Source organism: Hyla sarda, chromosome 3 (assembly GCF_029499605.1).
Source record: "Hyla sarda isolate aHylSar1 chromosome 3, aHylSar1.hap1, whole genome shotgun sequence".
NCBI lineage: Eukaryota > Metazoa > Chordata > Amphibia > Anura > Hylidae > Hyla > Hyla sarda.
In genome coordinates, this window is record NC_079191.1 from 151,276,253 (window position 1) to 151,293,380 (window position 17,128).

At 40.8% G+C, this 17,128-nt stretch overlaps 1 protein-coding gene across 2 annotated transcripts in view; it reads left to right on the top strand.

Annotated features, from left to right (window-relative positions):
- Positions 1-17,128, top strand: part of PIK3CA (phosphatidylinositol-4,5-bisphosphate 3-kinase catalytic subunit alpha) — an 82,472-nt gene that overhangs the window by 32,328 nt on the left and 33,016 nt on the right. For both annotated transcript variants that reach the window (XM_056565222.1, XM_056565224.1), the window contains exons 3-10: positions 9,289-9,498; positions 10,473-10,723; positions 11,118-11,363; positions 11,448-11,533; positions 11,983-12,088; positions 13,254-13,406; positions 14,532-14,666; positions 14,979-15,103. In XM_056565222.1, the coding sequence (XP_056421197.1) occupies positions 9,289-9,498; positions 10,473-10,723; positions 11,118-11,363; positions 11,448-11,533; positions 11,983-12,088; positions 13,254-13,406; positions 14,532-14,666; positions 14,979-15,103 (1,312 nt within the window). The remainder of the gene's footprint in view (positions 1-9,288; positions 9,499-10,472; positions 10,724-11,117; positions 11,364-11,447; positions 11,534-11,982; positions 12,089-13,253; positions 13,407-14,531; positions 14,667-14,978; positions 15,104-17,128) is intronic.

Sequence of the window (17,128 nt, forward strand, 5' to 3'; positions counted from 1 at the left end):
ATTCCTCTGTTATTCCTACTGGAAATGTATAAATAAATAGACCTCTAGGTGTTACCAGTTGTGGATTTGTCTGTATAGATTTTGGCATTATCCAGTCGGTGCTGACAGCAAAGGGTTGTTTACCGACTAGTGTTGCCACCTGGCCGGTATTTTACCGACATAGCTGGTATTTTTGCCACCCTGCCGGTATTTTTATATAAAAATACTGGAAATGCAATGGCCGGTATTTATCCGACCAATCCTCCAACTCCCGGAATGTTGCACCATAACCTATACCAGTGTTTCCCAACCAGAGTGCCTCCAGCTCTTGGAAAACTACAACTCCCAGCATGCCTGGACAGCCAATGGCTGTCCGAGCATGCTGGGAGTTTTAGTTTTGCAACAGCTGGAGGCATCCCTGGTTGAGAAACACTGACCTATACTATATACTACTATATAGTCCAACATGCTGGGAGTTGTAGTTTTTGTTTGGGGCAGCTGCTGAGCCATAGGCTGTATCAGGGCATGCTGGGAGTTGTAGTTTGTAACTAACTGCAACTACCGGATTTAATAAAAAAAAAATAATAATAAAAAAAGCAATTAAAAAGTCACATCAAAACAAAAATGGTATTGTTAAAAACTGCAGATATGGGCGCAAAAAATGGCCCCTCATACAGCCCATATAACAAGAAATACAAAAGTTTTAGGGGTCAGAGTAGGAGAAAATTTCCCCTGCATATGTGTATTCTGTGATGCCATGCATATATAATTAAAGGGGTTATCCAGGAAAAAACTATTTTTTATATATCAACTGGCTCCTGAAAGAGAAACAGATTTGTAAATTAATTCTATTCAAAAATTTTAATCCTTTCAGTACTTATGAGCTTCTGAAGTTAAGGTTGTTCTTTTCTGTCTAAGTGCTCTCTGATGACACGTGTCTCGGGAACCGCCCAGTTTAGAAGAGGTTTACTATGGGGATCTGCTTCTAAACTGTGCGGTTCCCTAGACACGTGTCATCAGAGAGCACTTAGACAGAAAAGAACAACCTTAACTTCAGAAGCTCATAAGTACTGAAAGGATTAAGATTTTTGAATAGAAGTAATTTACAAATCTGTTTAACTTTCTGGAGCCAGTTGATATCCAGGAAAAAACTTTTTTTTATATAACCCCTTTAATTATACAAATTAGCATGGCCAATATATTTTTTGGGGCAAGAAAGGTGGCAACCCTATTAGGGACTCGCCCTTTTTTTTTTTTTTTTTTTTTTTCACACCCCATGTTTATTTTAACTGAAAATGTATCAATCAATACACAAGCTCTAGAACAATGCAGAGTTCAAAGAAATGGTGCTCCAGAATGATTTCGTGAATACAGGTATATACTAAAACAGATATATGTGAAGAGAGCTGATGAGTCCTCTAATATTTATGAAACATCTCTTTAGAAATAACATCATAAGACACAGAAGAGATAATAGGGGTTAACAAGACTGTCTGCAGTACATAGGGGGAACTTATCATTAGTGCAGATTTTTGCGCGACTGTGTGGTTTTTCAAGGGTTTATTTATTTTTTTTTTTTTTTGTGCAGATAACTTTATAAATTTGTGCAAATGACAGGAAGCACCCTAGAACACAAAAAGCTCACACACATTCCTACAGAAGCTGGTCACTGAAGTACATTTGCACAAAAGTAATTTATGCACAAGTGATAATTTAAATGGGTACTTCAGTGGAAAACCTATTTTTATTTTAAATCCACAGACTTGTAAATTGCTTCTATTAAAAAAAAAAAGTCTAAATCCTTCCAGTACTTATTACTTTTTGAGCTCCTAACATGAACAGAGGTGCCAGCAGAGAGCACTGTGGACAGACAGAAAAGAAATCCCAAAAGAAAAGAATTTCCTCTGTAGTATTCAGCAGCTAATAAATACTGGAAGGATTCTAATTTTTTAATAGAAGTCATTTACAAATCTGTTATAACATTTTAACACCAGTTGATTTAAAAAAAAAAGTGTTTCACCAGAGTACCCCTTTAATACACCAACCAGTTCATCTGCTAACCACTCCCCCCAGAAACGCACAACTAGAATAATAATGAAGCCAGCACAGACTAAATAAAAATTGCGCAATTTTATAATTTTGGCGTAAGTGAAAACACATTGCACATGCACATAGTCTAGGGGCAAATTTTTTATTGTACCCGGCTGCTCATGCTCAGTCAATTGGAGGTGGGATACTTCTGGGTGACTGGCTGAGAAGTCACTTGGAGACACTAAGAACACCAGGAAGAACTGAGTAGCATGACCAGGCTCCATAGGGAACAATGGTGGTAAAGAAGAGTGTGTGTTTTTTATTTCAGCCTGAGCATATTTACTCCTAATAAACAGTTCCCAAACTGGACATAGCCCACTCCCAGCCTATTTCACCTATGCACAGTATAGGTAAAAAATGTCTGACTTTGGGGTTCTGACTCCACTGATCAAAAGACTGATGGTCCCCCAAGTGCCCCTTGTAAATGGAGCAGTTGTGCTCTTTAGTGGCCACTACTCTATTTACTGCTGTGGGACTGACAAACATCATGTTCAGATATTGCTGCCAGTCTCATAGACAGTAAATGGAGCAGTGGCCATGTAAGTGCTCTCAGTGCGTCTTTATTTCTTACTAGCTGTGTACCCGGTGTTGCCTGGTTTTTCCTTCCTAAACCTTGTTGTGGAGGAAAATAAACAAAGCAGGAAGCTTTTGACTTCATATCCCATCCTCATATATTGTTGTCATATCCTGTCCCCATATCCCGACCTCCCATATCCCGGCCTATCACAACCTCCTATCCCGACCTGTAATATGTGTACCAGGTATTGAAATAGCTCCAGCCATACGGAAGTTATGTGGGAACATACATTTCCCATTGATTTGCATGGGACATTAAACAAAAACCCCGACCCTCACAAATGGGGGTAGTTAAGGGTTAAATTAACTATCCTATATTTTAAGTGGACATATAAGTAACATGTGACCAAGTATTATCGAAATATCTCCAGCCGTTTGGAAGTTATGCTTAACATGTATTTCCCATTGACTTGTATGGGACTTTAAACATAAACCCGACCCTGGCAAATGGGGGTGAGTAAGGGTTAAATCACCTATCCTATGTCTGTTGTTGACATATAAGTAACATGTTTGCCAAGTTTCATGTTAATATCTTTAGCCATTTGGACGTGATGCTGGAACATACATACATACATACATACACACACACATTGAGTTTTATATATATATATATATATATATATATATATATATATATATATATATATATAGGTTCTGCTCCTCCCCCACCCCCATGTACTTTCTTGTATCTGGTATGGCTTTTGATCTGGCATGATGCAGTATATTCACAACCAACTAGAATTTGTATCTTCATAGGGGTTTGTCTACTAATAACATTTCTCACCTATTTACCTGATAAGGGATAAAAGTGTAATCTCTAGTGGTCTGATAACCGTCATCCTAACCCTTCAGGTGAGCCTTGTGCACCCTTTACAATGGGCACTTGGGGACCACTATTCTCTTGATATGTTGGGGGTGTCAGTGATTGAACGACCAGAGATTACACTTTTATTTCTTCACCTGTGGTAGGTGGTAAATGCTGTTAGTAGACAAACTCCTTTTTAAGGATGTATTCACATGTAAAAGATCTGCTGCAGATTTCAATGTAAACTAAATGACTGAACACAGCATCACATCACCGCTTAAAATCTGCTTAATCAAACATGCAACGGATCCTGTATGTGTGAATAGACCCTAAGGGTACGTTCACATGTGCAGATTTTGCTACACATTTTCTGCTGTTGATTTTTCACATGTGCAAAATATGCACATGTGAACGTACCCTAAGGGCAGAGTCACAGTGGGTGCGCAGGCTGCAGAAAAAGCTCCTGGCTGTGGCAGAGTAGCTGTGTGTGTCTGCTCTTAGTGGCGGGTTTCCCCCTGTAGAAATCTGCCGTTGCGAGTGGCCGTACAGATCGATCACGCCGCAGACAGGAGCTTGTGCTGCAGTCTCTGTGACTGCCATCGGCGCATCCACAGAGTGAAATATGCTGTGTGACCCTGCCCGAAGTGTGTATTTACACGTACAGTATCCTTAACATACATAAAGCTACTGATTTAATTAACTAAATAATAAAACACTGCTTCAAATCTGCAGCATCAAATATATTGTGTGAATAGATCCATAACATACAAATGCCTGTGAATATCCTGCATCATGCAATACATATCATAAAAACATTTGAGGAGGATAAGCACCCAATAAAATACATAACATGGGGGACAGAATGAGAAATAAGGATTCCTATAAATGCTCCAAGAAAAGCCTTCTTGATGAGATGAAGCCATTAGTATCACAGTGGATTTAATGTCCTCTGTTCTCATCATCGACCTGTGAATCCAATATAGTACAGGCCTGAGATGTGAATTTCCAGACTGCAGACACAGTAACTTTTCCATCTAAACACACTGTCAGACCATTTTAAAAGTCATATTATGAAATTGACCAGTACAGATTTTATGTATATTCACTGGCAAAGAGAACAGTGCTTTAGGACATAAGAACACTTTGCACCTCTACTATTTCCAATGACTAGGCTATAATTCTCCCCTGTGGTAGTAACAGCAACGCCGGCCCCTCCCCACCAGTATTATAAATTGTCTGCTTTACTCTGTCTTCCTTACCTGTTGTCAGAGCAGTTTTGCTGAGTATACTAGGCATCTTTTCTTTCCATTAGTGCTCCATAGTAGTGTCTCTGCTATTTTTCCCTCTAAGCAGGCTGCAACTGTATCAAGATCCGCTTTGAGTAGTCATTGCAGGACTAACTCCAGCCCACCTCTGCCCAGTAATCATAGCAGGGTCTATACTCCCTCTATAGGCTTGTCTTCCCTATAGCTCCCTCTGTTGAAAGGAAACTACATTCCAGCTATTTCAATATTGTGAGTACGGTAGAAATTCTCGGTCACTCTTCATTGGGGGACACCTATGCTGATAGGCATATGCTCGTGCCACTAGGAGGTGCTGACACTAGGGGAAAAAGTCTGATCGTCCCTGGCAGTATATACCCGCCCATTGGAAGTGAGGTAATCAGTTTTTAGCTAGTGTCAGTAGGAGGCAAGACCCCAATCCTGGTCTTATTTATTATTTTCTAGTAAGGGACGTCAACCCCTTATCGCCAACTGCCAGCACTTGGAGGTTGTACCCTGGGTCCGGTTCCCCCACTTTCCCCTGCTCGTCCCGCTATCTTAGCCTGTATGATGCAGTGTGGCCATAAGCTGGTTGAAGCCTTCAGGGTGAGTATACCAAGATGGAGCCATGGGTGAGTACGTACTACAACCTCTCCCTTCCCCCTCTCCCTCCCTCTTGCTCATCCAGGGGTCCCCTTCCTCTCATGTTATACGACAGCTTGATCCTTAAGGGTCAAAGAAGCCTCTATATAACATGTCACACTAATTATGAAAACTTAACTTTTATTGTGAGCAAAATAATGGGTGAGGAACGCAAGTATTTAAGAGAGTCTATCAGTTGTGGGTGGGACTACCCTGTCTACTGAGCCTATACAATTGGATTAGTTGGGACTCATATTAACATGTCCCCTGGATTAGAGAGTCTGGAATCATTTTAAGGTGCTTCCCACTGCAGCATTCACAGTAGTCTCTATTGGACCTCTTATAGATGTAACAGTACTATAGTCTGGTATCCCCCAACAAAGGGGTATTGGGGAAGACCCCAACCTCGGCACCTGCCGTGCACTGCAGGTGTGGGCTACACAACTGGATTTGTTCTGCGACTTTAATGAGACATATGTTCATTGTAGTTGCTAATTAAAATTCAAAGCTGTCACCCCCGACATGTTTGGCCACTTTTGTGGCTTTATCAAGGAGACAACTGACAGCAAGCCAGTCAGTTGACTCCTTGATAAAGCCACAAAAGTAGACAATGGATCATTCCGTCGGACACCTTGCATCAGAAGTGGGGTACTGGAGTGCCAGCAGACGCGGCAGCTGAGAGGTCTCCATCACTGCCAGACTTCCATCTCTGGGCTGGAATGCAAAAAAAAAAAAAAAAAAAAAAAAAAAAAAAACCTCCTTGCAAGGGCACCCGGCCAGTGTTTTGCCTCTGGAGGGAGGGACTGGAATTCAGCCGTGGGCACGATGGGCATGACACTCAGTGGTAGACACTGAATATATCCCCAAAAGTTTTCAAGGGATCGAGAAATCCCTGGCAGTAACCTGCCACGTCAGTGCGCATATGTTCCTTGACACAGAAAATAGATACGCCAGAGGCATAGCTCTACTGACAATGTAAATAGTCTATAGGCAGGCCACTGTACAGGGTGACTGAAGGAATAAATGGGCCCCCGATTCCGTCCCTAGAAAAGGGACCCTGCAGATATTAAACTGATAAAAACATATGTGACAGGCCATGGCTGTAATAGCTCTTGGTTGCCACAAGGGAGAGCTCAAGAAGTAATGAAAAATCATTTTCTGAGTGACCAGTGGTGAATTTTTTTTTTTTTTTTTTTTAAACTTTAACAGACAGCGCAGCCCGCTGGGAAGGGAGGGCACACTAGAAGGACACTACCCCCAGAGCCGGCCTTAGACTAGGAGAAGCACGGGGGGAGGACTTGTGGTAAGATGCCGCACCCGGTTGCATGAACGGGGCGCCGGCTACACAATCTGCAGCCATTACAGGAAGGGGGCTGGGGAACTGGGTGAAAGACTCGGCCAGTTCCTCCCCCCACTGAGGAAGCGCCCGGCCGCATGGGGAGCACTGAGGACAGTCGGCCACGTGGGATCGGAGACCGCTGCCTAGCACCGTCTGTTGTTTGGGTCCTGCCATTGCTCTCCTCCTCCCTGGAGGGGTTTCTCCTTCCTTGTCAGTGCAGTTGCACTACACTGACACTACAGTCTTCTGGAGTAACCTTCCCTTTTTGTTTCCTCCTCTGTTCCCATTCTGACGGGATGTTGCTTTTGTCCACTCAGACCGCTGGGGTCCATGTCTGGTTTGTCTCCTTGTCTTGGACACTATCCTACTATGCTGTGGCGTGTCTTCTTCTGTATGTCGGCCCTTCTAGTTCTTTGGGCCTTTAGTGATGGTTGTGGTCTCGGGCAGGTCATATCTCCTGCCCCAACTTCTCCGCGGTCCCGTTTTGTGGGGCAGTTTTTCTGTACTGCACTTCTTGTCTAGATGTAGAAATTTGGCACCTGGAGCGTTTTGCGGATGTTTGGTTAACTTACTTTACAGGTGTACGTCTTCCAGGTGACTCTGGAACCTCAGTTTCCCATGTCTGCTGCTCCAGTGTTCCGGGATGCTCCTTTTGGCTGTTTATTTTTACTTGTACGTCTTTCAGGTGACCCAGGTATCTCCAATTCCTAGGTCGGTCGCTCTGGTGTTCCGGGATGCCCCTTTTCAGGGCATTCCGCTCCCTTTTTTGCCTTATTCCTTCCGTCTCCTCATTCGTTGGTCAATGTACTCCCGGTGGGTGGGCCTCCCAGGTGCTCGCGGAGGGCCCCTGGGACAGAGGTTTTTGGTCTGCAGCTGTTCTGGTCATAGATTTTCTGCACCATGCCTCTCCACAGCCAGTCTCCATCCTTCTTTCTTTTTTCCAGTGTTTTTCTGTTTGCCTCATTCTGTACTCTCCTTCTCAAGCGTACGCTGCTCTCCCTGGTGTTTTTTCCGCCATGTTCTCTTGACTTAGTTGACTCTGGGGTTCTCCTTGTTTGTGCCCTTTTCTATTTTTGTTCCTCAGCCGGGTTAGCCCTCTGTCTGGTTCTGTGTTCCTTGGGGTTGATTGCTACCTCCTCCGGCAATGGTTCCGGCCCTTCTGGCTTCCTAGTCTACCTTTTTCTTTCTCTATGGACCATGGCTTTGGAGTCTCTACATAGGACGGTCTCTTCCTTGGTGTCCTAGTCCTTCTCCATGGACGGGGGTTCTTCCGAGAGCTCAGTTTGTGGGCCTCGGTTGTCTCGGGCCTTACGGTCGAGTAGGTTCCCCTTTTGCTGTTGGTTGTTTTTTCCTCCCTAGGGGACTGCTTTGGTACGTCCCATCAGTATAGGTGTCCCCAAATGAAGAGTGACTGAGAAAACGAGATTTTTTTTTTTTTTTTTTGTACTCCCCATAAAATCTCCTTCTCATAGCTGTTGGGGAGGGGGACACTGCACCCACCCATTTCTTCATTCTTTGTCCGGATTTTCTTTTTTTATTTTTTTTTTTATCCTGGATTCCTTTCTGGTGTCCTTCGGACATATTTCTTTGTTGGCTTCTCCTACTGCTTGGTGAAAACTGATTACCTCACTCCTAGTGGGCGGGTATATCCTGCCAGGGAGGAGCCGACTTTTTCCTAGTGTCGGTGCCTCCTAGTGGCAAGTGCATGTACCCATCAGTATAGGTTCCCTCCAATGAAGGCTACGAGAGAGATTTTATGGGGAGTATAAAAAAAAATCTCCTTTCCCCAATAGCGGACACCTACAGGGGGGAGAAAGTGTCCACTATTGGGGGGGGGGGGGGGTTTAAAAATCTTCCTAAATGACCAATCAATGTACTCACTCAAGTGTAATTACCTATAAAACCCAATATTATAAATTTTATAAAGAAATAATTTAGCAATGTAAGATTGTTGCCGCGAATACTACTACAAGCGAAATGTCTCCCCTCTTTCCTACAGTGCTATGCTTACTGCATTCCCTCCCCTCTCTAATGCGGTGGCCAGCTGCCCAACACCCCTTTAGTGTGCTAGTCCATTTCCACGTGTGGGCGAGTCCATTTTAGTGTAGTAGGGTACAAGGTATGGCCTGATAGCGCCAGCAGATAAGCCTGGTTGTCTATTGGGGAGTTAACACGTCCGCATGGGTGTGTCCGCTATTCGGAGAGTGCAACTACATTAAATCTTATGGACTATGTTGGGAAATAAAGAACTGTCAACTGTTGGGCGATGTCCGCTAAGGGAGATTTTACTGTAATCTCTACTGGCACCCATACGGTAGTGCACACTGCTGTCATTATGACTGCCATTGTGTGCTTTCTCTGCCTGGCAAAAATGCTCAGTAACCGATTTGGTAAAGTAGGAGGCGGTGATAAATGCTTTCAGTGACATCATTCAGAACCTGGTTTTAAATGTGTGAAGTACAGGGAGCCTTTTTATAAGAGGGGGGGTTGTAGATTAGGAAGATAAAAAGCTCATTGTTATGATATGTGGTTTGTGTACAAACAGATTTGTGTAAAGTGGTTATTGTGTTATTTTATGTTCCCTGTTTTAAAAGGTTTTGCAATAGGAATGCCTGTTTGTGAGTTTGACATGGTAAAGGATCCAGAAGTTCAAGATTTCAGGAAGAATATTCTTAATGTTTGTAAAGATGCAGTTGAACTCCGTGATGCAAATGGCCCGATCAGTAGAGCACTTTATGTTTACCCTCCCAATGTAGAATCCTCTTCAGAGCTTCCAAAGCACATAGAAAGCAAACTAGACAAAGGTAAGTTCAGTATTCTCCAATCTCATTTTAGTACAGTTCTTAGTTTTGTGAGATGACCTTATTTTTTCTTAAAATTCTAAAGACCTCAGTTAAATGAAAAGGTAAAGATTGGTCATTGTATGCCCTGTACACTGTATAAGGGTACATTCACAAAAATATAATCTGCCCTGGCTTTCTTGCAGACAAGTAAATGAGTAGCAACATAATCCTCTACCAGAAAACCCACAGTGGATTATTTGTGTGAATGCTCCCCTAAAATAGAATCTTTCGAAAGATGTAGAAGCTATTTGGGCATCCACTTTTCAGTTTATAGTACTAGTCTTAGTTCACATGATAAGCCATAAATGTCTTATGTATGCCAGGCCCTCCTCTGAGATCCTCAGCTATCAGGTAGAACAGAGTCTACACTTTATCTGACGTGGTTTATGTAACTCAGGAGTTCCATGATTGTTGTAATGGACAGTGCTACACTGTTCACATCACTCTCATAAACATCAATGGTAGTTAAAAAAAAAATCTGTGTAAAACTACACATAACGCTGTTGTTAGAATCCTGGCCACTGCTACCAGGCCAGAGAGTGGCAAGGGGGACCCATTTCTACAGATGAAGAGGGACCTGGAAATATCGCACAATTATAGCATATCCTGAGGATATGCCAGAAATGTCTAAGATGAGCGTTCCCCTTAAACTCTGTTTTATGTATATTAATAGAAAAAAACTAAAGTTAGAACAGCAGAATCTAATCTGGCTAGAACAGTTTTGTAGCCCTTAAGTTTTTTTTTGTTTTTTTTTTGTAAATAGGTAAGCAGGTTGGCTAATGTGCATTTGTCATGTTGTAGTAGCTATATTTACCCATTTATTCCTATTTCTATATAGCATAAGTAGGTTACACTGAAATATTTTCATGTGAATGACTGTTATACAGGAAGTAGGTTATGGCATTTGTACTGATCTGACTGCTTCATTCCCACAGGCCAAATAATTGTGGTTATTTGGGTCATTGTTTCTCCTAACAATGAAAAGCAGAAGTACTCTTTAAAGATCAACCATGATTGTGTACCAGAACATGTAATAGCAGAAGCCATCAGGAAAAAGACTCGAAGTATGCTACTGTCCTCTGAACAGCTCAAGCTTTGTGTTCTGGAGTACCAGGGGAAATACATATTAAAAGTATGTGGATGTGATGAATACTTGCTGGAAAAGTATCCACTGAGTCAGTATAAGGTGAGAAACCATCTGCTAACAAATTTGATTCCCATATTCCAAATACAACAGTTAAAGTTTTTGAGCAGGAAGTTATGGATATTCGGTGACAGGCTCACCCGTGTCATTATGGTTTATTTTAAAATTGTTACCCCCCCAAAAGCTTCCCTGTCTGCAATTGCCACTCAATAAAATGTATACAATTGCCACTCGGTAAAAACTAATGCCAAAAGCTCCATAAAAAAAAGTTACAAAAAAAAACCTGATGTTTTCACATGTATTTTTATGCAGTTTAAAATTCCACGTAAAACAGAATGAGCCCCAAAACTAGCATATTGTCAACGTTTCAGTATGTTTTTTTTATTACCATTATATATACAAAATTCCTTTTATTAAAGTTTTTCTTATATTTCAGTATATACGAAGCTGCATTATGCTCGGCCGGATGCCTAATTTAATGTTGATGGCCAAGGACAGCCTATACAATCAGATCCCGGTTGACACCTTCACTATGCCCTCCTATTCAAGAAGAATTTCAACGGCAACACCTTACATGAATGGAGAAGCTTCAGCAAAATCTCTATGGGCTATCAACAGCCATCTTAGAATAAAAATTCTCTGCGCAACCTATGTCAATGTTAACATTCGAGATATTGATAAGGTACTTTTTATTATTGTTCAATTTATTTTTCTTTTTTTCTTAAACTTAATTAAATTGTGTAAATCTCTTTTGCTTTAACTTTAGATCTATGTTCGAACTGGTATTTATCATGGCGTTGAACCATTGTGTGATAATGTCAACACTCAGCGAGTTCCCTGTTCAAATCCAAGGTGATTCATTTTATATTTTTTTTTTTTTTTTTTTGTGGATACATAACAATTTCTAAGAAGAAAATTATATCTTCCTCCTGTAAGGCTGCCATTTGTTTAAATTATTTTAAACTGCACTTATTACTCTAGTTTTCCTTGCTATAAAATACTGTAGAAAGATATAAATACTCCATATAGAATCTTGTTTAGGACGGCAGAAATCGAGCTGTAAAATATGTTTAATCGATTCTGCAGTCATGAGATTTAATTTTATATGCGCTTATGGAAAGTCAGTGTTAGCAGTACTAGTCTGAATTCTCATGCACAAGTATATAGTCTGCATCCTTATCTTGATGAGTCACACCTATAAATATTGTATGTAGATGAGGTCTCATGCACCATGCTTTCTTTCCCAGGTATCTTATATTTGCTCATTAAAAGTAACTAAACAAAATGTAATCCCTTTCCAGGTGGAATGAATGGCTTATGTACGATATGTTCATCCCAGATTTACCCAGAGCAGCTCGCCTTTGTCTTTCCATCTGCTCCGTAAAAGGCAGAAAAGGAGCTAAAGAAGTAAGTGTGTATTGTCATTTTGGGGGGGTCCAGCAGCTGGCACTGTGGCGTTCTGAACAAAGAAGCTTTGGGCTTCCATGTTCGTGATGTCACATTACGACCCCTCCATTCATGTCTATGGAAGCGGGCGTGTCAACTGTGTACTAGCCGCCACGCCCACTCCCATAGAAATTAATGGAGGGGCGTGACATCACAAACACTGAAACTCCAAGCTTCCGTGTTCTCAACGCCGCAGTGCCGGCCCGGATATAGGGGCGAAGTACCCCTTTAAGGCTACATTCACACCAGGTTTTTGCAATACATATTCAGTATCCGGTTTTTGATGAATAACTGATTCCTTAAAACCGTTCTAAACTGTATCAAAACCTGTGTACAAATTTTATATGTATATGGTTAAAAACCGTATTCGGTTTGAAAAATGATGTCCCGTTGCATCCGTTTTTAACTTTTCACTCCATTACGAATAATGTTTCACTTGTTTGATTGAAATTCCCAGAAAAAAACTTTTGGCGTGCACTGCGCATGAGCAAAGTCAAAAACCGCACATACGTTTCTCTTTGGGTCCCTTGACTCCCATGTTAAAAAATAAATAAAAAACTGTATATGATTTTTCACCGGGACCAAAAACCGTGGTAGGCAATGCATACGGTTTTCAAATTGAAAATGTATACGGGAACTGTTTTGCAAAAACTTGGTGTGAATGCACCCTAATCCGTATTCATAGCTGAATAGAAGAAACCTGCCCTTCCCAAGTAGCCTTTTTCCACCTCAGTCAGATCTATGAGTTTGTGTGTGTGTGGTTTATTGCAGCTCAGTTTCATTGAAGTGAATGGAGCAAAGTTCTAATACCCTTAACAACCTGAGGACAAGTCTTGTGCTGTGGTTGGAAGACGTTGGTTCTGTTTGTCTATTCCTGAATAACCCTTTTAATTTACGGATATAGGCCCAGATTTAGTAAACTGTGTGAGAGAAAAAATTGTGATTTATTTATTTTATTTTTTTCCCCCCCCCCCCCCCACAGCAACCAATCACAGCTCCACTAACTAGCTCTGGTAAAGTGAAAGCTGAGCTGTGATTGGTTGCTGTGGGAAAATCACAAATTTTTTTTCTCACATAGTTTGATAAATGTTTGACATTTTAATGTGTATGTATTGTCTTTTTGTAGGAACACTGCCCATTGGCGTGGGGCAATATAAACTTGTTCGATTACACAGACACATTAGTCTCTGGGAAAATGGCATTGAACTTGTGGCCTGTACCTCATGGATTGGAAGATTTGCTTAACCCTATTGGTGTTACAGGGTCCAACCCAAACAAGGTACTAAAATATTTATGTCCTCTTTAGTCAGTGGAACACCGTGTTTACAATAATAGTAACGTCTTTATATAGTGCCAAAATATTCTGCACCACTGTACAGAGATGTTTATGTGGCATACTGTAGTTTACATTCTAAATGTATCCCTGACAGATTTCCATACAATGAGGTTTTATGACCAGTAGAAAATGTGTAATGTTAAAAAAAAAAATCTTCATAAAATATCCCTAATTTTTATAAACATTTACTCAAAATCAGTATTTCTAAGCAGGATGCACTAATAAAAATGTGTGCCCATAGACTGTAGCAATGTTGCGGTGATGCCCTGTATTAACCCTTCAGACGCGGCGATCAAAGCTGCCCGCCGCGTCTGAAGGGAAAGTGACACTAACCCGGCTGTTCAGTCGGGCTGTTTGGGACCGCCGTGGTGAAACAAACAGCTTACAGGACACCAGGAGGGACCTTACCTGCCTCCTCGGTGTCTGCTCCGTGCCGGGATCCCCTGCATGGCCGGCGCTCTCCTTCGAAGTCATCACGTCGTCGCGCTTGCCGTCCCGTCATCCAATAGGAGCGGCGTGCGTAGCAAAGTAATGACGACGACGACGGAGAGCGTGGATCCCGGGGAAGAAGATGTCCGGAGGGTCGGGGACACGTGGACACGGCGACAGCAATGAAGCGACATCCAGGGCAGCCGTGACGAGCGGTGACTGGTTCGGAGCGACGGGGACACATGAGTTTAACCTCCTATATCAGTGGTCTTCAACCTGCGGACCTCCAGATGTTGCAAAACTACAACTCCCAGCATGCCCGGACAGCTGTCTTATATGCCGGTGCGTCCTATAGGGCGAAAAATACAGTATGCTTGTAAATACAGTTGTGTTTTGCTAAGCTTCGGTCCATATGATTGTAGCATAGACTGCTGGGTGGGAATAATGTTAGTAGTATAGCAATTTTATTTTCTTGATTCTCTTGTTGAGGTCTGCTTTGTAACTTCCACTACTATACCGTCAATCTCGCCTATAGCCAATGTCACTAAGTGTTATCAATTATCTGTTTGTGCACCTTGTGTTTGAGCTATTTTTTTTATTTTTTATTTATTTATATATACATAATGAACTCTATTTTAGGAAACTCCCTGCCTCGAGCTTGAATTTGACTGTTTTAGTAGCCCAGTCAAGTTCCCAGATATGGCAGCAATAGAAGATCATGCAAACAAAGTTTTAGAGCGAGAGATGGGCTACAATTACAGCCATTCCGGACTGGTAAATATTATTAATACTATATCTCTAGCCTTTATTACACATACATTTTATTTTTACTCCATACATTTTTTTTTTCTCTTGATGATTTTATTGCTCTGTTAAATCTGATTGGTTAACTGTTTGTTTCTTTTTTTATTTTCTTTTAAATAAAGCCATTCTCCATAATTCTCCATAGTATTGGAGCTGTCTCCTGGTTTTATCACAATGTATGACATTTAGTTTACTGTGTATTGAGGAAAAGGTTATAAATGCTAATGGGAGAGGATAAAACCATCAGCATTATTTATGTATTATTGTCATGTTGTTTTTCAGACTAGCAGAATAGCCAGAGATAATGAAGTCAGAGAAAGTGATAAAGAGCAACTCAAAGCCATTTCTACCCGGGACCCTCTCTCTGAAATCACTGAGCAGGAAAAAGAATTCCTTTGGAGCCACAGGTGTTTTTCATGCTTCTGTGTTCATACAGTTGGTTTTCATAGAAATTTAGTTGAATAATGATTATAATAATGTTTTAGGGGTTAAAAAAAATAAAAAATCATATCCTATGCACCACGAGAGAACCAATTATACATGAACCCTATTAGTGCCAAGGACATATAATCTGCATTATGACACTTGCTGTTACCAGAATATAAGGACTACAGCTTAGATCTTGGGGTGTGTGTGTGGATAGATAGATAGATAGATAGATAGATAGATAGATAGATAGATAGATAGATATAGAATCTAAGCATAGTATTTGGGGAGTAGCAAGTCAAGGACCCAGATATAAGGTTTGTTTTTGTGCTGGAATAAATCCCCAAAGCAGTTACCCCTGTGCAACCATCCTGTGCAACAAGGAACCATTATTTTATGTACTTTCAACCCCTCAGACAAATAAAAGAGGGTGTGTAATTGCAGAGATTTTTGGTTTCCTCAGTGTTGATGATTTAGTAAAGATATGTGCATGCCAACATAGGCATAAGGGGCATGAATGAATTCTTCACATCTCTGATCTTTTATTTTTAGGAATGCTTTTTTCCGCAAACATGTATAGTTATGCCGGTTTTACAAAATGTTGCACTTTAATGCAACATTTTTTGAAGGTGCTTATGATTAAGGTGGAATGTGCTAGTTGTCTAATTTTAGAAATTTTATGGGTAATAATTCAGGTTTTAGTTTTGTTATATGAAAAGGCAACTGACCCAGCATTATAATTATTTATGTACCATATAGTATTAATTATAGGAATATTAGAAGTAGCATAACAGTTCTATGGCCATGCAAAAAGACATTAACCCCTTAAGGATATAGCGTTTTTGCTCTTTAGTTTTTTCCTCCCTTCCTCTTAAAAATCATAACCCTTTCAATTTTGCACCTAAATATCCATATGATGGCTTATGTTTTGCGCCACCAATTTTACTTTGCAATGACATCAGTCATTTTACCCAAAAATCTACAGCGAAATGGAAAAAAAATCATTGTGTGACAAAATGGAAGAAAAAAATTCATTTTTTAAATTTTGGGGACTTCTGTTTCTACGCAGTACATTTTTAATTCTGATCTTGATCTTTATTCTGTAGGTCCATACGATTAAAATGATACCCTACTTATATAGGTTTGATTTTTTTTATTACTTCTGAAAAAAAATCAGGAAATGCAGGAAAATTTATACGTTTAAAATTGTCCTCTTCTGACCCCTAAAACCTTTTTATTGTTCCATGTATGGGGAGGTATGAGGAATTATTTTTTGCGCCGTGATCTTAAGTTTTTAGCGGTACCATTTTTGTTTTGATCAGACTTTTTGATCACTTTTTATTCATTTTTTTAATGTTATAAAAAGTGACCAAAAATACGCTATTATGGAGTTTTGAATTTTTTTCGCGTTCACCATTGACCTTGCAGGTTAATTTAATGATATATTTTCATAGTTCGGACATTTACGTACACGGCGATACCACATATGTTTTTTATTTTTATTTACACAGGTTTTTTTTTTTATGGGAAAAGGGGGGCGATTCAAACTTTTATTACGGAAGGGGTTAAATGATAACCTTTTTTGTTCCCTTTTTTTTTTTTTTTTTTTTTTTTTTTTTCAGTGTTATAGCTCCAATAGGGGGCTATAACACTGCACACACTGATCTTTTACACAGATCACTGCAAAACCATAGCTTTGCATTGATCAGTGTTATCGGCGGTTGATTACTCAAGCCTGGATTTCAGGCTTGCAGCAATCAATCGCCGTTCAGACGGGCAGGAGGCAGGTAGGGCACCCTTCTGCTCCGTCCTAGCTGATCGGAGCATCACGATTTTATCGCGATGTCCCCATCAGCCCAACTGAGCTGTCGAGATGCTTTTACTTTCACTTTTAGATGTGACAATCAACTTTGATCGCCGCGTCTAAAGAGTTAGTGCCGGACATCTGCCGGCGCGGTGATGTCCGGCATTAGCCATGGGTCCTGGCTGCTGATAGCAGCCGGGAA